This window comes from Vigna unguiculata, chromosome 1, assembly GCF_037176805.1.
Source record: "Vigna unguiculata cultivar grain cowpea cultivar isolate G323 ecotype 2 chromosome 1, ASM3717680v1, whole genome shotgun sequence".
NCBI classification, from domain to species: domain Eukaryota; kingdom Viridiplantae; phylum Streptophyta; class Magnoliopsida; order Fabales; family Fabaceae; genus Vigna; species Vigna unguiculata.
The window spans coordinates 31,902,961-31,925,261 of NC_140792.1; the positions used below are offsets into that span (position 1 = coordinate 31,902,961).

The following is a 22,301-nucleotide window of genomic DNA, read 5'->3' on the forward strand; positions in this document are numbered from 1 at the left end:
TCAATTATCCAAACACGATTAACAATGCAGAATTCATGACTTTGAAATTAACCAATATAAAGGGTAGGAAGGATTCCAGATTAGTGCAGGAGAAACTATAGGAGTGCCAAAAGCAACTACCCCATTTCTATATCTTATTAACGGGCCATTTGACCAGCCCAATATACAATCCTTTCGTAGACCCAATTTTATAACCCTTCTTCACAATTCACAATAATAATCTATAGGTCAATTCACTTAACACTGCCATCTTACACTTCTTTTTATGGTATGACGACAATTGACCAAACATAAGTTAATGAAACATCCTTTTCATTCTACTATGCTTTCGATGCCGACACAAGTAGCATTCTCGACAAAAATAACACAGAAAATTTTATCAATAGACAGCACTGGATAGTGGGATATCTTTTACAACTTCAAAGTTTAAGTTACTTAAGTTGTTCATAAAGTGGTCTCAAATTTATATTTGAGTTCCAACATAGCAAGCAGAAAGTGAGGTTTTGTAGGACCTCTATGATCACAAGGAACCTGCTAGAGCTACTGATCTAGGATAAGAAAAAGCTTTCCCTGTACTACACTACACATTTCACTACATTTTTTCATCCATTACGCCATGTTTCCCCAGCCATGGATCTTCATACCCGCAATCATCGCAACTTCACTGCTCATGTCCTCACTGGTTAAGCCATTTCCAGAAGCTGATAAGGTGAAACACTTGCCTCAACAGTCACCAGTTTCCTTCCAACAATTTGCTGGCTATGTACCCGTTGATGACAATAATCAAAGAGCTCTTTTTTACTACTTTGTTGAAGCACAAAGCAACCCTTCTTCAAAGCCTCTGGTTCTCTGGCTCAATGGAGGTTAATCCACATTCAACTTTCTCTATCAAACACCTTTCTTTGTACTTGTATTAAGCTAATGCACTCATCAACTAGGATTGTGACGAGCCTTAGAATCTGACACTTTTTTACAGAGTTTATGTTTCTTTTTGTTTTGAGCTTTGTAGGGCCTGGCTGCACATCTGTTGGAATTGGAGCCTTCACCGAACATGGTCCTTTTGTTACAAACCAAGGAGAGGCTCTTCAGAAAAATCAGTATAGTTGGAACAAAGGTGCTGAAATTTTTACAACCTTATCTCTCCTTGCCACAAACTTAACCAAGCTCATCTTTTCAGCTCCTTTGAATCCTTTCTTTTTCAGAGGCAAACATTTTGTACCTGGACTCACCAGCAGGTGTTGGATTCTCTTACTCTCTCAATTTGTCGTTTTATAAGACTCTGAACGATGAAGTCACAGGTTTATTCACTCTCTTATGCAACACACCTAATCAATTTCTTCTTTTCTTTATTCTGTTTTCAAGTGCTTATCTCTTCTGTCAGAGTCGGTGCTCCTTCTGTTTATCTTAGATTCCATTCACATGTTGAACATAAAATTAACACTTTTCTCTGTTAATATTAATTGTTTCTTTAGCCCGAGACAGTCTAGTTTTCCTGCAGCGTTGGTTTGCCAAGTTCCCAGAATTCAAAAACAGAGACTTTTATATAATGGGAGAGAGTTATGGAGGTAAGGACACACCACGCACACACACACTTGAATTTTACATATAAAAACTATATAGTTTGCTGGCATGGATGCTCTACAATGGCATGAAATTATGATCACAAAAAGTAATTAATATGATCAAAGAATTGAACAGTTAAATCATGACTTCATGCAGTTACTTTTTTTAAACTAGAGGAATCTTAATCCATGACTAGGTAACTCTGACAGTGTTGGTTTTGGTGGCAGGTCACTATGTACCTCAACTTGCCGAACTCATTATTAAGACTAAATTGAATTTTAACCTAAAGGGCATAGCAGTAAGTAAAGGCTGAGACTTTTCTTTTCACTGTTTTTTTGTCTTTATGTTACTTTCATGTTCTGGCATTTTCTAATTTATCTTTGCATTTGCGTCGCAGATTGGAAACCCTCTTCTAGATTTTGACACTGATATGAATTCAGTTGATGAATATTACTGGTCTCATGGAATCATCACTGATCATGCTTACAAAATCAAGACCTCTATTTGCAACTCGTCCAGATTATTAAGAGAATACTTCACTGGCCGTCAACTTTCCAACGATTGTCTTCTTGCAGCTCAAAAAGTCTCAGAAGAATATTCTTTTACATCTTTCATTGATCCATATTACGTCATTGGCGACAGATGTCTTTCTTACAATGTTTCTCAGGCAGGTTTTCTTAAGGAGATGCTAAGTTCAGGGATGTTTCAGTTTAGGAACTCCCATGATGTGCTTCAAACCCAAGAACCAGACCAGGTGAGATTTCTATTAAAATATACTACAATTTTGATTCATTCTCTGTTCCTACATTTAAAAGTGCAGCATTTTTATTTTCATAATTGGTGTTAATTGGATTTTTGGTCCTTGAATTTGAATGGTGCAGCAAGTTGATGAGTGTATTTTGAAATATTCAGAGAAGTACTTGAACAGAAAAGATGTGCAGAAGGCTCTTCATGCCCGTGTGGTGGGAAGTAACAATTATCGTTTGTGCAGCAAGTAAAACTACTTCTAATTCTATTATGTTTGAAATAAACACTGATTGTAGTAATTGTTAAGGGTATGGTAGGAATGGTTTCTGGTGCTGACACTTCTTCCAATGTCAGGATTGTACTCGCAAATTATGACCCACTCAACAGAGAGATACCGACAATTAATGTTGTCGGCTTCCTTGTAAAATCAGGCCTTCGAGTCATCGTTTACAGGTTAATAATATCTAAATTAGAACATTTGATTAAGCAAGTTTTGATCTCGTTCGTTGTTAATCCATATTTAATGTATTTGACAGTGGGGACCAAGACTCTGTGATTCCATTCATGGGCACCAGAAGATTAGTTGATAAACTTGCAAAGAAAGCAGGGCTTAAAACCACAGTGCCTTACAGTGCCTGGTTTGTGGACAAACAGGTTAATAACATTGTTTTGGTGGGTTTGTTTGATATGAATCGTTTTGCTCACATTTTACTTTGTTTTTAAGGTTGGAGGATGGGCACAAGTTTTTGGGAATCACCTTACCTATGCCATAGTGAGAGGAGCTTCACATGGCACTCCAACTACCCAACCAAAGAGATCTTTTGTTTTATTTGATGCTTTTCTCCATGGGAAACCACTGCCTAGAGCATGAAAATTTCAATGCCTTGGTGAATAAATGCCTCATGCGAGCAGAAGGGCCATATTGATCTATTATTCCAAGAAAAAGTATAGATACCCTTTTCAATTTATAAAAACTATGTTTTGTTGCTAGGAGTAGTTATTGGTTATTTTACCATTTTGGTTCATTTATTTTTGAAATTATATACTTGAGTTACTTTCTAAATAATCATGAAGAGGGTTAATTGTTTGTCGTAATTCAATTATAAAAAAGTTGGAGAAATTTATGATGAAGTTGTGAAACAAGAGTATGAGTTATTTGTTAATGTTGAACTCATACATTCAAACATGACATCCAACAAGATTAATCTAAATCAAGATCATAAAAGGACAAGGATAATGCAATTTTTTCCAAAATTGTTGAATTCCTGATCTTGGCTCTGATACCAATTGTTAAGATGAGCGTTTATCACTATGTTAAAAATTTTAAATTCATTAATCAAGATATAACTCTTTACTTGAGAGTATGACACAAGTCTAAATGTATTTGATTGTGACCTAACTCACTTAACCTCTATCACGAGATCAATTGATATCACCTAAAGTACACTAAATCAAAATCATAAATGGATAATCCAACTTTTTTTCAAAATTCAAAAATATTAAATTCGTGTAGGTGGATGCAACTTTTGCGAAAATATAGTTGAACCCAAGGTGTGACAACTTCTCCAAATTCGTGCTGATAAAATTCATTGAATTTTTTTTGACTTTTTTCATTTATTAAAATTTTGACATACATAATTTTTTTATTTTAGATGTGATTTCCTAAATATATTTTCTAAATATTTTATATATTAAAATCATTTTACATATGATTTTCGAAATATATTTTCTAATTTTCAGATGTTTCTTTTAATAATTTAAAATTTTGATAAGATTATATAAAAAGTTTTAAAATGTAAAATTTAAAATTAATTAATGAAATTATTAAAAAATAATTTCTTAATATTTTTATATGCGTAAATTTTTATTTTACATACGATTTTTTAAATATATTTTCTAAATCATTTTATATATGATTTTCTAAATACATTTTCTAATTTTAAGATGTTTCTTTTAATAATTTAAAAATTTTAATAACATTTTAGAAAATATATGATTATATAAAAAATTTATAAATGTAGAAATTTTTAAAATCAATTAATCAAATTATTAAAAAATAATTTCTTATTGATATACATAATTTTTTATTTTATATATGATTTTTTAATCATATTATATATTAAATCAAATTATAGTAGTTGTTGGTTAGTTTCTTAGATTCCATTTATATTTACTAGTTTTAAGTAAGCGGTTGCTATTTTTTAGTAGTTTTATTTTAGTTATAAATTATATTTATAGTTATAAACAGGGAAGTTTTATTTGAAAAAAAATGTAAGAAATTGTTTTAATTTATTTTATCTTGTTTTTTTTTTATTTTATATTTTAAGCTCATATTTGTATAATATGCTATGCTATTAGTACCGTTGTTCGTATTTTTTAATTCACGTTTTGGAGTTATTGATATTTTACTTTCAAATTTTGTTTTTACATTTTTTGATTATTTCATTTAAACTTTTGAGTATATTTATCCTTTAGATTCTATATTATATTCTCTTTTATAATAATACTTTTATATTCATCATTCTTAGAATAAAATAATTACTGAATATAATAATATATGACTTTTGTAAGAGTAGTTATATGATTAAGGTTATGGTTGTGTTGTGGAGAGGGATTAGAATAAGGACCAGGCCTGGCCCATATAAAAAAAACAGGCCGGGACGGAGAATGTAATCTGTCAGCCCGCCAACCCGGTGCGCAGGCCACAACCGGCCAGCCGGTGGCCCGCTCTGACTTAAAAAAATAATGTGTCACTGCAAGTGAGTGCACCACGAACAACTCTACAGAAGCCACGACACGAGTCTTTCTTCTCTCACGAACAACACTCTCATTCTCCTCCGTCTTCTTCTCGTTGACAGCTAGCCACCGTTCACCGCCACAGTCGACGGCGACGAACGCAGCACAGACGGCGACTGGACGCAGCGACCAACCACACAATTTGAAGCAGCACCACGCAAGGACGCGCCCGCCGCGACGGACAGCGGCGATTCCGTCGAAGGGCGACCACCACGAACAGGTTCGTTCCTAATTTCTCATTTTCAGCCCTAATTTGCGATTTCTAACACTATTTTGCGAATTCCCTAACCCTAATTTCGAAATCCCCCTAATTTCTATTCCCCCAATTGGTTTTGAAGGTGTTGTTGTGATTGATTGATGTTGCCCTAATTGGTGCTGCTGTAATTGTTGTTGAAGTTGCCCTAATTTCGATAATAGGTTCTTTCTCTGATTGATTGTTGTTTCTGGGTGCCGTGATAGCTGCTCCCTTATTTTGCCATGAATGTGTCTTTCTATTCTCATTTCTGGAATAACTATGATGTGTTGGGCCCTCACTGTGTTAATGGTGTTCAAGTTTTCATTCTTTGAATCAAAACAATAAAAATATAACACAGCATTAATTCATATTTTTGCTAATGGTGGTTTAAGTTTTGGGTTTATGACTGTTACATATTTTATTTTGAAATTGAGTTTCTTATGCCATTTATAGTAATTATATTTCTAACATATATTTATGTCTGAAAATGTATTATCAGATACCTTTGATTCACTATAGAATATTTGCCTCCATCTCCAGTACCTGATTTGGGCCTGCATTACAAAATCTGAAAAAAAAAAATGCAAAGCTGGCGGGCCAGCCCACCCCCCTGCGGGCCGGGTTGAATGTTCCAACTCGCCTGCGGGTCAGACTGAAATGGGTTTAATTTTTCTGCAATAAGATAATTGGGTTTGTCTTGATTAACAAATTGAACTCTGTGGATGCCAGAAAATAAGAAAACTGAATTTATAATGTTTGGCCCCTCTTTTCCTCTTCTGGAGTTCTAACTTGGCTCCAGCTACCATTTTCTATCTTTCATGTGTAAAAGTAAAATAGAAAGGAGATAGTGATAGAGAGAGATTGCCACTTCCCAGTAGTACAACATAAAGTTAAAATTTTGATCAATTTATAGGCCAGGTCTGGAGCACGTGAGTAGTAGTTAATCCTTATTTCTCTTCCATAAACTTCCATAGCTTCACTGCCTATAACATTCTAAATAAAGAAAAACAGCTTTATTAAAGTTATACAACAAAAGATAATCATTAGTCAATAGACATCATCACTTACATTCACAACAGAGTTAGGCTGAATCTGATTGAAATTTGAAGGAATTTGTTGAGCATGTTTAATAATAGAGAGCTTTTGGCAGACAGAATCAAATTGTTTCCCTTAACATCTACGAAATGGAAGCTAATTCCCAAATAGGCACAAAAAAAACTAATTTTAACTAGAAGGGTTTAAAAAAATAACAACCAACAAAGAATTTATATCCGAATTTGAGTTTCATTAAAAAAATAAGGCGACAGAGAACAATGACTAAGGAAGACAATACTTTTACTTAACCTTACAGTACTATTATGTATTTTGAGAGTTCTGTTTCAGATGACAACAAAATTGGAGTTCTGTTTTCCTTTTCAAAATCATTTCTGCCCGAAGAAATACATCTTCAATTGAATCTGTATCCTACAGCGTATCTAAAAATGCTGAAGATCATTTGAGCTCATCAGATTAAGCAGTGTCAAATTCAGAATTGGCTTCTCCTTGACATTCAGCCTTTGGCCCTTCTATTGCTGATGTTTACCGAGACTGGAGAATGTCTTAAAATTGGGTTTTGCCCTGTGTTTAGCACCAGCATATGTGCATCAACTCTGAACTAGCAGAAAGTTTCTTCTGCATCTTTACGTTGACGTGAAAATATGGATTGAGGATGCAAACCCAAGCACTCTCTAAGTCTTAGAAGACATCTTATCGTATGTAACTTCTCTTCCGAGTTCAGACTGAACTCTTATGAAAGACAATAACCTAGGCAATTCTTTTACTATGTAGTGTCACAAAAAACCTTTAAGAGCATTCTCATCTACCCTCTGAGACAGTCATACGTCATCCATCTTTCTTTTGGGCCAGTGATGCCAATGCTTGTTCTTTTTTACTTTTTGGCTGTCCTATGCTGTTTGGGATTCAAACAGAGTAGCAGATCTATGTGGTAAAGTCAAATACGCTTTGCCTCCACTCTACTGTAAAAACAAGAAAAAAAAAACAAGAACAACTGTGTGAGGAAGAAATTGATTGTCACTCTATAAGAAATTATTAAGTTACTTTCTCCGAGCTCTAATTATTCAAGGGTTGAAATTTCGCTAAAACTAGTTTGTAAGCTAATGGCTGAGGAAGAAGAAATAGTCATTTGACATCTAACAAAATAATTCAAGTTTTGTTTCTTTTAAAAAAGTATGATTTTTCTCAAAGGGACTTGTACTTGAGTTTTAATGCTATTATAGCTTTGTAATTTGGAAGTTGGAAATTGGCACACTAGGAACTTCAAAATAGTGACAGATTAAAGATTACAACATAGAAGAAAACCAACCTCAAGACTACCAAAGTGACAGTTTCTGTTTCTCTAGATTGAAGAAAATTTAAATAATTCTACTAGTTATGGAATGTTAGGATTTTTCTTTTTATGTCAAGCCTTTTCGCATGCCTGTGGAGTTAAGGAATTGCCTCAGATTTAGAATTGAGGCAATCAAGGAGTATACTTTTTTAACATTATATTTATCTCGAAGATCATTATTTCTTCAAGATTGGCTTCTACTCATGCTCGAATTTGCATTGTTAAAGTTCAAATCAATTGAGCTCTAAGTTCTCTTCTTATTTTTGTGGTAATTGTCAAAATTTATCATCTAAGTAGAGAATTTTAAAAAAGGAAATTATGACTTTGTAAAATGAAGAACCTTGTGTTGCATGTGGCATTAATTGTCCCGTGGCGAAGGCCAAGTGGGTCGAGCCATAATCAAATCGTGGCACTTGGACTGTTATACTCTTAAGTAAAAAAGAGTTACGTCCTGACTATCTAGTGGTAGGCGCTCGATCCTAACAATTGGTATCTATCAAAGCCAAGGTCACGAGTTCGATTCCTGGTGGGCAATTGTTGAGGGAGAGATTGTTGTGGGTTGTACAATTGTCCCGTGGCAGAGGCCAGGTGGGCCCAGTCACAATCTAAGTGGGATTCCTGGTAGGATAATTGTTGAGGGGAAGATTGTTGCATGTAACATCTTACGCTCTTAAGTAAAAAGAGTTGCACCCTGACTAATGACTATAGCTTTTAGCCTAGTGGCAGGCGTTCGATCCTAACACCTTGTATTTTCTAATCACAACTTTTTTGAAATGCTTGTTCCTAACAATCTATTGACTTTTGTTATATCTGAACTGCGGGCCGTGTTCAGGTGATTTAATTTTTGTGATACTAATGAATTGGACATTCTCTGCCCATTTCTCAGCTTAAAAAGTATGGATCCGGAGGCTGCTCGAGCTGCACGAGAATCTCTAGACCTGGCTTTCCATATGTCCAATATACTTGACACGGGTCTAGACCGTCACACACTTTCTGTTCTAATTGCACTTTGTGATCTTGGAGTCAATCCTGAAGCACTTGCTGCTGTTGTCAAGGAACTAAGAAAAGAGAAGCCCTCGTTATCATCATCACTTCCTGAGGCTCCTTCTTTTCCATAAATAAATGGTTCTTTTTGTTAGATCTCTTCTATGTGTGCTGAAGTTCTTTGATCCATCCTGTTTGTGTGTTCCTCATCTGGTTCATTGAATTGCTTCTTGTTCTGTTGTATGAGTAGTGGCATTGTTTTAGTACAAGGTTGATGGGTTGCAAATAGAAACTCATTTGAAGGTTTATCTTTGAGATTAAATTTTCACTTGGCTAAAAGAGTGGCCTCCCTTCATGCACACAGATCTTGACACATTCCATTTTCTGGAGCAACCTTTATTGGTTCACAAATCTTATGTTGCTAACCTCCCGATCAACATTAAAGAAAAATAAAAGACAAGCATAATGTGGTAAGGCAGGTCTTTTTTTTTTTTTTCTTTCGGGGCACTTTTCTTTATCACTGAATCAGATTACATCATTCTAGTTGACTGTCTCATGTATGAGTTAATGTCTTAAAAGTTTGACCATTTTTTACAAATAAATTAACGTAAGTCATAGGAAAATTATGTTCCATTTTACTTAAACTGAGACATTAATTAGGCCAATTCCATGACTGGTGAAAGGAAATGTCAAAACTTGAAGATGAAATCAGAGCTCCTTGTATTCAGTTCTACTAATATTATTAAATATTTAGAGGTATTTAATAATATGTGATCATTTTGTCACTTTATATTTATTGATATGATGTGGTGATAAATAAAACAATTTTCCATTTGTTTTTGTTCAGCATTTTCTGTTAAATATCTTCATTAATAGTGCATGTAAATTAAACTTGGTAATGTAAAAATGTAGAACATTGTTAAAAAAAAAAAAAAAACTGGTGATATATTAAATAGGCAGGTGGATTACAATACAACAGCAAAATCGCCTAGTGCTAAATAAATAGTATGAGTATTAAGTATTAAGTTTTTGTGCTGAGTTAATGCACTTATCAAAGTGGTAACTAGCCTTTGTCTCCATTATTTTATTTGGATAATCTTAGTTAGTGGTTCTCCACATGCTGGCTTTGAAACAGACCACTTCATAATTAATTTGGTCTGGTTGGACCATCTTTGTCATGTTACACGATATTCGTGGCTCATTCAAAACCTAAATTTAAGCAATCCCTATATTTGAAACTTTCGTTTTTAATTGTTTTAGATTGATTTTGAATGTTACTTATTTATTTATTAATAATTCATTTTAAGAAATTGATTAACTATTTTTTTAAATATTTTTAATTATATTTTTCAACTTAATAACATTAAAAAAATAAAATCAGCTTTATTTAGTTTAATGAAAATTGCTAACATTTATCTATTTAGTTAAACTATAATGTATACGAATTATATAATTATATCTTTATAATTCAAATAAAAATTGTAAAACTATAATTTATTAATATGTATCTTCTAGACATATTTACAAATCTACCAACAAAACTCTTCTTTGTAAATTGTTATAATAAATCACGTTTAAATTCTTCTAATAATATTATTAAGGTTTTGCTAAAAATTCGAAACTCCAGTATAATTTTCTAAAAGAATCAATGAAGAAAAAAGGTCTTTTTACATTCTTATTAACTTCAACTCTTAAATATTAAAAATAATTGAAACTAGTATACATAATTTAATTAGTTAAGAAAGAATTATATTGACTAAAATGTCTAATATTTAACGACTTAATTAATTATTAATTTTGAATGCAACGTCTCGATGACGTTATTCTGAAGTCAAGTCAGACAACTTTTTTTTGAATTTGTGGTTTCTTTTTGGTGGAATTTTTTTATATCATTTTCAACTTCGAATCACATCGTGATCATCCATTCACTTCAAAACAAAAATCTGATCGGTACCTTATCACAACCGAATATTCAGTCAACGTCGCATTTTCTTAAGTCTCATTTTAGCTCTTTACTGTAAATAGATGAATTTAAATTTTATCTCTAAAAATATAAAAAGTTGCTATAATTACTATTTTATTGTGTAATTTGATGACAGGTTAATTCCTAAACTTTATCTTTGAATGAGAAATTATTTCTCAGAAATTATAATTCAGTGTTAGATTAGTTTTCAAATACTACAATTTAGTAATAAAATAATTTTATGAAACTTAATACCTATGTATCTTCTTCATTCCATTTATGAATAAATCCGATTTTCATTATTTAATGAACTAAAATAACTAAAAAAGATGCAGTATTTTTTTGAATGGATAATTTTTTAATCACCATATTTATATAAGTCAGTATTGTTAATTAGTATTTTTAATACACTGATTTGAGATAATTATTTCTGTATGATTCTCTCTCTATATAAATACCCGACCAGATGAAATGAATATTTTAAGGTTGATTTTGTGTCCTGCTTTTATTTAAACATTTCAATTCAACACCGTGAAATGGGGTCTAAGATCACTATCATTCTGCAGAATTTATGTTAATATTTTGTTTTTTATGTCCATTGAATTTATTAACTAAAAGTTTGATGACTAAATGTATCATATAGTAAGACATATTGAAGGGACCACCTCAATTTAAAACGATTAAGAACAAAGAAAACACCAAAATCCAGCACGATTTGAAATCAGAAATCTATGAACAGGTACACCAATCCTCAAAATTCAAACATAGGTGTGAAAAGCTACATCAGTTTCCACACACATCAACAACAAATTTCCACTTTCACATAGACACATTATAATTATACAAATAGTGATTAAACTCGTGCATTATATGGTACCATAAATATAAAAAAAAATCAATTATTGAAGAATCTTTTTAAAACATAAAGTAACAAGTGAATGAAACGTAAATATAAAATCATAATTGGGATTGCTATTGTATTATTATCACATTCAACATAATAACGCCATGGTTTTACTTGATCAATCAAGAACTTATTACTTGTTTTTAACTTAACTATAATGTTAATCTACGAAAATAACAAGATAGTCTTGTTGGGAAGTGGAATTTTTTTTTTATTGTGATTGTTTTCAACTTTCCTTGGATTGGTTAGTGCTATAAATTTCATAATCTTGTATCAAACAACAAAATCAAATTTATATATATTAACATGTCACAGAAAAATGTAAATGGATGAAAGAAGCATTTGCAACATGAAATTTACAACGAAAGATGAAATTATGAGTGTGGTAAAAGGAATTAGAAAAGGAGACAAAAGAAGGCACCGAAAATATTAGATTTTGTGGAAGTATTTTAAAGGTTTATTAGTCCTTTGGTTCGGATGCGTTAGTTTGATATCCGTATTTGAAAAGGTGTTAAAGTCTTTTGAAAAGATGTTTTAATTAAGTCTCTTTAAAAAAAAAATTATTAACACTGTTAACTTTATTCATTATTTCTACTACTAAATACCTGAATGTTTATATCATGACTTATTAAATTAAGTATTAATATTTATATTAAAATTTAGTGATAAAAGTAATGAATAAAATTGATGATGTTAATAATTTTTGTTTGAAAAAAATCTAATTAAGACAATTTTTCAAAAGTTGAGATTTAATTGACACTTTTTTAAAAACATGTACCAAACTGATATATCTAGATGAAACTGAATACCATCCGACTAATTAAACCTATTTTAAATGTAAAAGTTGAGGTGACAGTGAGATAAGATCCACTATGCTACACGCACTAGTGAAGTACGCTTATATCATAATCCTTTTTGCACGAACACTGGTGCAAAGGATTTAGCATTCAAAACCAGACTTTTCCCACATGTGACCATGCTACCTCAGTCATTTACTATGATTGCAACAATATTTTTTGTTCTTGCACAAACAATTGTGGGAGTGAGTTCACTTCCCGAATCTGATAAAATAAGCAATTTGCCGGGGCAGCCTCAGGTCAAATTTCAGCAATTTTCTGGCCACATTACTGTGGATGATCAGAATCAGAGAGCTTTGTTTTACTACTTTACTGAAGCAGAAGAAGACCCTGCTTCCAAGCCATTAGTCCTGTGGTTGAATGGAGGTTGATTTTGTTTATTTTATTGGTTCAGAGTCTTGCTTGAGCCTTTGAAACTGATCAAAGTAATTAAGATGTTTTCTTGGTTTTTATTCTTGAAGGGCCTGGTTGTTCATCGATTGGAGTTGGAGCTTTCGGTGAGCATGGCCCTTTCAGACCGAGTGACAACAATGTTCTTGAGAAAAATGATTATAGTTGGAACAAAGGTGAACCTTCAACCCAACATCATTGAACCAAATATCAAATACGTTCTTAGTTGATTACTTATTTCATCCTTATCAGAGGCAAATGTGCTATACTTGGAGTCACCAGCTGGTGTTGGATTTTCTTACTCTAGCAATAAATCGTTCTATGGTTTAGTGACAGATGAAATTACAGGTTTTTTTTTCACTTCATTTTGTCCACAATGGCTTTGAACTAGTAACATTAGAACAATAGTTTGATTAAGGCTTCTAGGTTTTATCACTTCTTATCATTGCTTTCATGATATTTTTCAGCAAGGTGTGACAATAGTCTTGTTGTGCAGCTAGGGATAATCTTGTGTTCTTACAACGTTGGTTCTCTAAATTTCCTGAGTACTCAAATAACGACTTCTTCATTACTGGGGAGAGCTATGGAGGTTAGAATCAGATATAAATGCATAACATATCCATTTTGAAAACTGTAATGAAAATCATGCACCCTTCACAGTTCACACTTGTTTTCAGGTCACTATGTTCCACAACTTGCACAGCTTATTGTTCAAACCAAGACCAACTTCAATCTCAAGGGGATAGCAGTGAGTACAAAAGGGAACATTTGAAAAATATCATTATAAAAATCATTTGGTTTATTTGAAACATACATGTGTTCATATATATGATGATACTTGCAGATAGGGAATCCTCTTCTGGAGTTCAATTCTGATTTCAACGCCAGATCTGAGTATTTTTGGGCTCACGGGCTTATATCAGATTCAACATTGGAAATCCTAACCACAGTCTGCAACTATTCCTCGATTAGGAGACAGCTTCAAAATGGGAATCTTGAAGTGGTTTGTGCAAAAGCAAACAAGCAATTGTATGATGAGGTTAGCGACTATGTAGATGAGTATGATGTTACTCTTGATGTTTGTTTGTCATCAGTAAATCAACAGGCTTATGTGCTGAATCAACTGGTGAGCTTCTTCTACTTTCTGCATACCCATCTTAATAATCCTTGTGATTTTTTCCCCTCAGAGTTGTTATTCTCTTCATTTGTTCTGCTTAATTTCTTGCTTTCGTCGTTGGTTCAGCAAGAGACACAAAAGATAGATGTTTGTGTTGGTGATAAAACGACCACATACTTGAACAGGAAAGAAGTCCAAGAAGCTCTACATGCTAAACTTGTAGGAGTCACCAAATGGTCAACTTGCAGTTCGTAAGTTCTGTTGATTCAAAGATGACAGATCCCATTAGTGCTTTAGAGATGCAAATATTTATGATCACAAAAAATGACCATCTGATTTTAGGTTCCTTTGGCCACCAATTCTTATCTAATTTCCTTGTTCTGCATTCTCAAGCACAATTAGTGACCCTTTTCTCTGAGACTTGATCTTCTGCTAACAATATCTTCCTTGTGTGACAGAGTTCTGCATTATGACTACAGGAATCTAGAAATACCAACAATTCCTATCCTAGGGTCACTTGCCAAGTCTGGCATCAGGGTCCTGGTATACAGGTAATTGAATTTGTTTAATCACTGACATTTAGCTAACTCCACATAGCACTTATGAAGGAATCAAAATCATTTTTTTCTGCAGTGGTGATCAAGACTCAGTGATTCCATTAACAAGTTCTAGATATCTAGTGAATGGATTGGCCAAGGAAATTGGACTTGAGACCACAGTGGCCTATAGAGCCTGGTTTGAGGAAAAACAGGTTAATAAAATCAAATACTTGGAGGGCAATATATCTTTGCAAAATTGAATTCCTCTATGCATTGGCATTAACTTAACCTCGATTTGATACACATATTTCAGGTAGCAGGATGGACACAAACATATGGGAACATCTTATCATATGCCACCATAAGAGGAGCATCTCATGAAGCTCCCTTTACTCAACCTCAAAGATCACTACTGCTACTCAAGACATTTCTACAAGGAAAGCAACTACCCAGTGTTAAATGAAATATGAACTGCTTTAATTAACACTACCTGTTCTTATTTACCACTAAGTGTTGAAAATTTAAGGTTGAGTCTTAAGTCTTATTTACCTATAATTCTCCTTCAAAAAAACTCATTATTCAATGAGGATGTCACTATTGCTATTGCATTCTTTGGCGAAAACTTGGTGTGGATTATTAAATAAAATTCAAACGAGATATTTAAACTCGAATTACATGTGTAATTAAATAAATTCACTACTCAACTTGGTTTAATAAGAAGTCACTTAAAATAAGTAAAAGTTAAACATTGTTTGATTTGATTTAGTTTTTTGTTTTTTATTCAAATATACTATATTTTCGTCCCTATAAAGTACCATGAAGGTAAAGGAATATAAACAACATCTATTATTGGTTGCATAATTGTAGTATCTTCTCATTGATAATTGTCTTGTTAATTTTAAAAGAAGGTGTAGAAGTGGTAAATTAATACTAGTGTGAATTTTTATAACTAAAGGTGGGTATTTCAATTGGACTCAGAACACCTACAAAATTTATAATCCCCAGAATTGATGAACTTTTTAAGTATTTTTTATTTACACTTTATTTTAATGTAATCCATTTACTCCACAGGTTAAACAAGTTTTATTATTAGGTTTAACGAGTGTTTTACAATTTAATATACAAAAATATAATGGTAATAGTAAAATGTGTTCTTTAAGTAAAAACATAATTTTAAAAATATATTTGAAATGTTATATTTTGTTAAAGGTTTAATGATTGTTAAAGTGGTGATATAATACTTTTACCTGATATAAAATTATAAATTAAGTAAACACGATGTAAAAAACTATTTTTAAATGACTTAATATATGAATAAGTGAGAGTTAAATCTCACTTTATGAATTATACTAATTACTCCACATAGTGAAATTACGCAAATATTTTGTTTTTACACCTTTGCTAACTTTCTCCAACTATGTAACAAATATTATTTTGAAATTTCTTATACATTACATTAATTAATATCTTTTAATTCTTAATGTAAATTATAAAAGAAAGAAACAGAAAGCGCTGGTATAATTTCATAAAATTTCAGGAAATGATATGTCTAATTTAAACTACAAAAAATATGAATATGATTCTATTTATTGTTCAATACAATAATTGATTGAGTAATTTTAATATTTTTTAAGGAGAAAAAGTGGAAAATTTAAATAATTCCGGAAAACAACAAAATTACAAGTGATTCAAAACAAAGCATTTCTGAAAGGAAAGTCTTTCCTTATTTTTAGATAAAATATGAACATGTTCAATCAATGCTGGGCCTTCTTTTTTACACAATAAGTGGGAGGGTATTTATTTTATCACCCCATATCTCCTTCCTACACCTCCATAAGTGATTATCCTAACTATAATAAATTATTAGTCAATATTTTTCTTACATTAAATATTCCATAAACTTTGGTTGACGAATTCAAAATGTATAGTCTTTAAAAAATATAAAATACCATATAACTGTCTCTTTTGTGTCGTACTAAAAGGGTCCCTATCAAAATGTCATACATATCAAAATTTGGAAATGTTGAATTCCGTATAAGAACCTATCAAAATTTTATAAATTTAATAATCAGCTTTGAAAGTGACTTTACAAAATATGTTTAAGTTAGTTAGGTTTGTTGGGCTAAAAGAAACTTAATTACCTCATTATCTGTATTAGGGACAAGGTTCTCTTCTCTTCCCTTAGCCCTAAAATTATTTTCATGAGCTTTTAACTGAAGAAGAAAATAAATGAGACTTTTTTCTTGGATTTCTTTTTTCTTTTTCAATTTCAGAAGCCAACGTGACACTGCTTTATGATTTCTCTAATGATATTTTATCCAAAAATAAAACAATATGACAGCCAAGTTTATTAAAAAATCACTAAATATTTATAAATAATTATTACAAAGTTAATTATGTATTCATATATACTATTATTGGTTGGCACTTATTTAACTCTCTTGGTTGGTGTACTTAAATTATTTTTGTTGTAATTTAAATTGCACTGATTTTCCTAACCCATTTTTATTAATTTTTGAAGTCAAACATAGAGTGCATCCACACATGAAAAAACAACAAAAGGGAAGCAAAGCATATATATAACCCAAATTGTGAAGGCAGGCAGGTTAACAACTAATTCCACATTGGTGTAACCAACATTGTTCCAGGCGTGGACTACAAACACAAACGTTATATTAATACGACACTACCATGTTCCATGTTTCACACAATCATTAGCATTTCATCTTGATCCTCCAATTAAACACATCAATGTGACATGTTATCTCATTCATTTACTATGATTGCAACAATAATTATTGTTCTTGCACAAACACTTGTGGGGGTGACTTCACTTCCTGAAGCTGATAAAATTAGCACTTTGCCAGGGCAGCCACATGTTAAGTTTCAGCAATATTCTGGTTACATTACAGTGGATGACCAACATCAGAGAGCTTTGTTTTATTACTTTGTTGAAGCTCAAAAACACCCTACTTCCAAGCCAGTAGTCCTCTGGTTGAATGGAGGTGTATATGTATATATTTATATACATTGTTTTGTGCCACATACATGATTTTGTTTGTTTATTTACTTTGACATAGTCTTTAAACTATTTAAACTAATCAAAGCAACTAATTAAGGTGGTTGCTTTTGATGTATGAAGGTCCTGGTTGTTCATCTGTTGGGGTTGGAGCTCTAATTGAGAATGGCCCTTTCAGACCAAGAGACAATAATGTTCTTGAAAAGAATCATTATAGTTGGAACATAGGTGAACCAACAATCCAATGTCTTTGTAAATCCTATGCTATGTTTTTAAAGCTGATTGATTTTTCGTTGTTTTCAGTGGCAAATGTGCTATACTTGGAATCACCGGCTGGTGTTGGATTTTCCTACTCTAGCAATAAATCTTTCTATACCTTGGTGACAGATGAAATTACAGCTAGGGATAATCTTGTTTTCCTACAACGCTGGTTCATTGAATTCCCTGAGTACTCAAACAACGCTTTTTTCATTACAGGGGAGAGCTATGCTGGTATAAGAAATAGTTAAAATGAATTAACAATGTATTCCTTTCAAAACTGCAATAGGTAATACGAACTTGTTTTGCAGGTCACTATGCTCCACAACTTGCACAACTTATTGTTCAAACCAAGAGCAAAATCAATCTCAAGGGAATAGCAGTGAGTACAAAAGGGAAATTTTGGATAACTGTAACATAGCAAATGATATGGTATATTTAGTAAGTATAATAATGTGATCAAAATATATATGTTAATACCTGCAGATTGGGAATCCTCTCATGGAATTTGACACTGATTTGAACTCCAAAGCTGAATTCTTTTGGTCCCACGGACTGATCTCAGATTCAACTTATGATCTCTTCACCAAAGTCTGCAACTACTCCACCATTAGGAGACAAATGATAAGTGGGAATCTTAGTGAGATTTGTGAAAACATAGATACATTGGTGTTTACTGAGGTTAGCAACTATATAGACCAATATGATGTCACTCTTGATGTGTGTTTGTCATCAGTGAATGGACAGGCCTATGTGCTGAATCAAATGGTAAGCTTCATTTGTTACATGAATAACCATCATAACTGCTTTGATTTTTTTCCCTGCTTTTTGTGGTTCTATTCATTTCATTTCCATGTCTTGATAATGCAGCAAAAGATACAGAAGATAGATGTTTGTGTGGATGATAAAGCAGTGAACTACTTAAACAGGAAAGATGTGCAGGAGGCTCTTCATGCTAAGCTTGTTGGAGTATCCAAATGGTCAATTTGCAGCAAGTAAGGTTACTTATTGCTTCAAGGATGAGACATTTAAGAGTGCATTTAGGCTTAAAGATGCAGACATGTTATGTTAAACTTCTAGATATGTTTTCATAGTTTGACTTTGACACATTTTATACCTATCCCTGCTATTAACTAACCCATCTACCTTGTATTATAGGGTTCTCCACTATGACCGTACAAATCTAGAGATACCAACAATTTCTATTTTAGGATCACTGGTTAATTCCAAAATCAGGGTTCTGGTGTATAGGTAAGCGAATTTAATGGATCCTCTGCATTTACTTACCTAACACCATACATTACCCACCTACCTACCCTAATTTTTTAAACAATTAAAATCATTAATCTATGTGCAGTGGAGATCAAGATTCAGTTATTCCATTAATGGGATCTCGATCTTTGGTGAATGGATTGGCCAAGGAACTTGGACTGAATACAACAGGGGCCTACAGAGCCTGGTTTGAAGGAAAACAGGTTAGTACATACAATGCAATATATAACACAACATTTTATCTCAACGGTTGAAAACTAATCAAAATTTTCTATAATTTAAGTTGAGATTTCAAAATTATAAAGATGATATGATTTAATGAATGGCAAAAAAATCTTAAAGGTGTTATTTCATCAACTTTGATTTGGTCTGCAAATTTCAGGTAGGAGGATGGACACAAGTGTACGGAGATATCTTATCTTATGCTACCATAAGAGGAGCATCTCATGAAGCTCCTTTTAGTCAACCAAAAAGATCACTGCAGCTACTTAAAGCATTTCTTGAAGGAAAGCCCCTTCCTGCTGTTAAATAAATTATGAACAGATTTAATTACAGAGGTGTTTCTAATTCCTTTTACCACAATAAAACATAGGTCCTTCTAAAATCCTCACCAAAACTTACTACTTTTGTTAGATCTCCTTTGCATTGCTGTATCACTTTCTTCTATATTTTATTTCCATTCAACTTGTTAATGGATGCTGTTCCTGTCAATTTCCCGTCCATCGATGAATGTTTGTTTAAATCCTTAACATTGTCAAAAAAGAATAGAGTAGCTATTCTTTGCATGATACGTCCCCAGAACCAAATGTCAAAGGAATTTTTAAAAAATTGTTACTTTCACAGAATACATGTTACCCTCTTATCCAACAAGCATGCAGCAGAAAACGTGACAACAATAAATTCTTTTAACCAAGCCACAAAACAGAACACCGAAGAATGTAAGACAACACATTTTAGCAGCAACAAAATAGTTTTCCTCTGTTATAGCAGGAAATAACGTTCTTGATTCGTTTTCAGCCAAGAAAATTAAATGTGTTTGGCTCCACAAATTCTAATTAAACTAGCATAGAAAGAAATTGTTTAGTTCAAACGTAACAAAACACCAAGCATATAAATTGCTACAGCAACATTTGCCAATGAGTTTAACATCAATCGTGCAGTGTCCCGAGAATATCGTCGTCTCTGTAGAGATGATACCTACACAAAAAGCATCTAATTAGCTAAGACTTGAGAAATAGTTGCAACTTGGATAAACAAAAATCTGCATAATCCATCCCAAATAATCATTCACATAGCCAGCCAATATAGTTCTTCGTGGGTATAGCATATACTATACTCTGTCAATGTAAGAGTTAGGACAAGAAAAGAGGAATTAATTGGTGGCCATGAGAAATATTCCAAGATCTAGCAAATTCCCCAAACCTTATCTTGATGTTTTACTAATCACACTCAAATCCCACAGTTTTATTAAGTATTAGAATGACAAGTTAATAAATAAAAATCAAGACACATATCATCTTCACTTACACTTGATTTTTGGATTGTGACTAACAACGCAATTTGGTCAATAAGTAAATAATAAGATGCACAAACTGAAAATCACTAACTCCCAACTAATATAACCTCCCTGCTTTTATTTTTTCTCTTTTTCATTTTGGGGGAGGACGGTAATAGGTACTATGATAGAAACCATAGCAATATCATTTATAGATCATTTTACCATTCTCATAACTTCGAGTAAAATTTCTATTTTCAACATCTGCTTGGTTCAAATTATACATTTTCAATAACACACGGAGTTTCAAGTTATTTATACCATTGGCAAGCAGTCCCCAATAGTATTTAGAGCTGGAGGTATGTATCTTTGTAATCTTTGAGGTATTAGTACACAAAAACTACCGAAGTTCATGTGTAACTATCAAAATAAGCAGTTTCTTTACAAAAATAAAAGGATCTCAAGAATAATCCTAGTCCAAACATTTCTATCTACCATAATAAACTATAGGATAAAGTGGAGAATTGTGTGTGCCGTGAGCCTAAAAAATAATGTAATAAATAGAACATGTTACAAGAAAAATATACATACTCTTTGTTGTCAAGCTTCACCTCAGTTCCCCCATACTCAGGCAAAAGAACAGTGTCACCTTCATTTACAGCCACTGGAATTAGCTTTCCATCCTTACTATGAATGCCAGGGCCAACAGCAATAACTTTTCCGGAATTCAGCTAAAGCAAACATGTAGAAATACACCAACTTAGCAAATCAAGAATATAATAGTCACTTATATCACTCTACAGGAATTGAAACACGAAGACTTTGAATCTAAAAAAAAAAAAACTAAATCTTCAAATTTAAAAGGTTATTGGAAATACACTAAAGGATTGTCTACAAAACAAACAAACAAACACATGAAAACAACACAAGGGCTAATCCCGTAAAAAATTGCACAGCATGCATCAGCTAACTTAGTAAGCATCAGGGTACGAGATCATATCACAGTAGGAAATACAGAAAACGGGACAACTTAGACACCTCTAGAGATAAAAAAAAAAAAAAAAAAAAAAAAAAAAAAAAAAAAGTGTTAAAATTGAATAGGTAAAATAGGGAAAAATCGAGGTTTATGAAATTTTGACATGAAAAGCAAAGACCCCAAAAGAGAAATCGAAAAGGGTATGAATTAAGTAGATTCGGAGAGTTAACCTTGGAGGATTTCTCTGGTAACAAAATGCCAGCGTTGGTCTTTGATGGAGGCACGATTTTCTCCACCAAAACACGATTGAACAGTGGAATCAAACGCTTTGCCATTTGGAACACACCACACGACACACACCAGGATTGGAGGTACCAGAACACGGAGAGTACCTTGGGAAAAAATTTGAGGTCACTTGTTAGGGTTTTACAAAGGGTTTATGTTCCTCTTTAAACTTTCATTTTACATTATTTTGTTAATACAAGGGTTCTAGAATCTTCTATTATATATATATATATATATATATATATATATATATATATATATATATATTTCACTAAGGTTTGTGTTGTGCTGAATGAATTTTATATTATGCATAAATATTATCAAATAATACTAAAAATTTGTAATGATGAGATCTTCCTTAATAATTTATAATAACCTACTATTTGCAAAAATAATTTTTAGAATAAATTAAAATTAAAAAAATACATATAAATATATATATATATATATATATATATATATAATTCTAAAATATAAAATTACATAATAATAAAATTATTACATATAAAATAAAA

At 32.3% G+C, this 22,301-nt stretch overlaps 5 protein-coding genes across 8 annotated transcripts; 4 read left to right on the forward strand and 1 right to left on the reverse strand.

Annotated features, from left to right (window-relative positions):
* Positions 1–420: 420 nt before the first annotated feature.
* LOC114173691 (serine carboxypeptidase-like 45) lies at positions 421–3,405 on the forward strand. The gene is made up of 10 exons (XM_028058229.2): positions 421–863; positions 1,010–1,114; positions 1,203–1,298; positions 1,473–1,565; positions 1,791–1,861; positions 1,961–2,317; positions 2,445–2,557; positions 2,665–2,763; positions 2,847–2,964; positions 3,035–3,405. Exons 1-10 carry the CDS (start codon positions 617–619, stop codon positions 3,179–3,181), a joined length of 1,446 nt encoding a protein of 481 aa, XP_027914030.1. The 5' UTR covers positions 421–616; the 3' UTR covers positions 3,182–3,405.
* Positions 3,406–4,905: 1,500 nt separating this feature from the next.
* Positions 4,906–9,070, forward strand: LOC114162904 (mitotic-spindle organizing protein 1A-like). 2 transcript variants are annotated; one of them, XM_028046901.2, is made up of 3 exons: positions 4,935–5,326; positions 5,445–5,523; positions 8,614–9,070. In XM_028046901.2, the coding sequence occupies exon 3, from the start codon at positions 8,624–8,626 to the stop codon at positions 8,843–8,845; it is 222 nt and encodes a 73-aa protein (XP_027902702.1). In that variant the 5' UTR covers positions 4,935–5,326; positions 5,445–5,523; positions 8,614–8,623; the 3' UTR covers positions 8,846–9,070. The 2 variants fall into 2 exon arrangements, 1 of the variants encoding a protein (XP_027902702.1); XR_014993956.1 differs by lacking the exon at positions 5,445–5,523 and having other exon boundaries at positions 4,906–5,326.
* Positions 9,071–12,468: 3,398 nt separating this feature from the next.
* Positions 12,469–15,152, forward strand: LOC114185241 (serine carboxypeptidase-like 45). 2 transcript variants are annotated; one of them, XM_028072863.2, is made up of 10 exons: positions 12,472–12,801; positions 12,897–13,001; positions 13,078–13,173; positions 13,322–13,414; positions 13,503–13,573; positions 13,670–13,951; positions 14,069–14,193; positions 14,401–14,493; positions 14,576–14,693; positions 14,795–15,152. In XM_028072863.2, exons 1-10 carry the CDS (start codon positions 12,555–12,557, stop codon positions 14,942–14,944), a joined length of 1,380 nt encoding a protein of 459 aa, XP_027928664.1. In that variant the 5' UTR covers positions 12,472–12,554; the 3' UTR covers positions 14,945–15,152. The 2 variants fall into 2 exon arrangements, with proteins under 2 accessions (XP_085527594.1, XP_027928664.1); XM_085671468.1 differs by having other exon boundaries at positions 12,469–12,801; positions 13,670–14,193.
* Positions 15,153–17,089: 1,937 nt separating this feature from the next.
* LOC114185257 (serine carboxypeptidase-like 45) lies at positions 17,090–19,741 on the forward strand. Of its 2 annotated transcripts, XM_028072882.2 has the most exons (9): positions 17,090–17,486; positions 17,624–17,728; positions 17,804–17,992; positions 18,070–18,140; positions 18,245–18,526; positions 18,629–18,753; positions 18,917–19,009; positions 19,116–19,233; positions 19,413–19,741. In XM_028072882.2, exons 1-9 carry the CDS (start codon positions 17,240–17,242, stop codon positions 19,560–19,562), a joined length of 1,380 nt encoding a protein of 459 aa, XP_027928683.1. In that variant the 5' UTR covers positions 17,090–17,239; the 3' UTR covers positions 19,563–19,741. The 2 variants fall into 2 exon arrangements, with proteins under 2 accessions (XP_027928683.1, XP_085527596.1); XM_085671470.1 differs by having other exon boundaries at positions 18,245–18,753.
* A 240-nt stretch (positions 19,742–19,981) lies between these two features.
* LOC114185264 (10 kDa chaperonin, mitochondrial-like) lies at positions 19,982–21,992 on the reverse strand. Its single transcript, XM_028072895.2, has 3 exons — positions 21,732–21,992; positions 21,117–21,256; positions 19,982–20,227 (listed from the first exon to the last, which is right to left on the reverse strand). The coding sequence occupies exons 1-3, from the start codon at positions 21,834–21,836 to the stop codon at positions 20,179–20,181; spliced, it is 294 nt and encodes a 97-aa protein (XP_027928696.1). The 5' UTR covers positions 21,837–21,992; the 3' UTR covers positions 19,982–20,178.
* Positions 21,993–22,301: the final 309 nt, after the last annotated feature.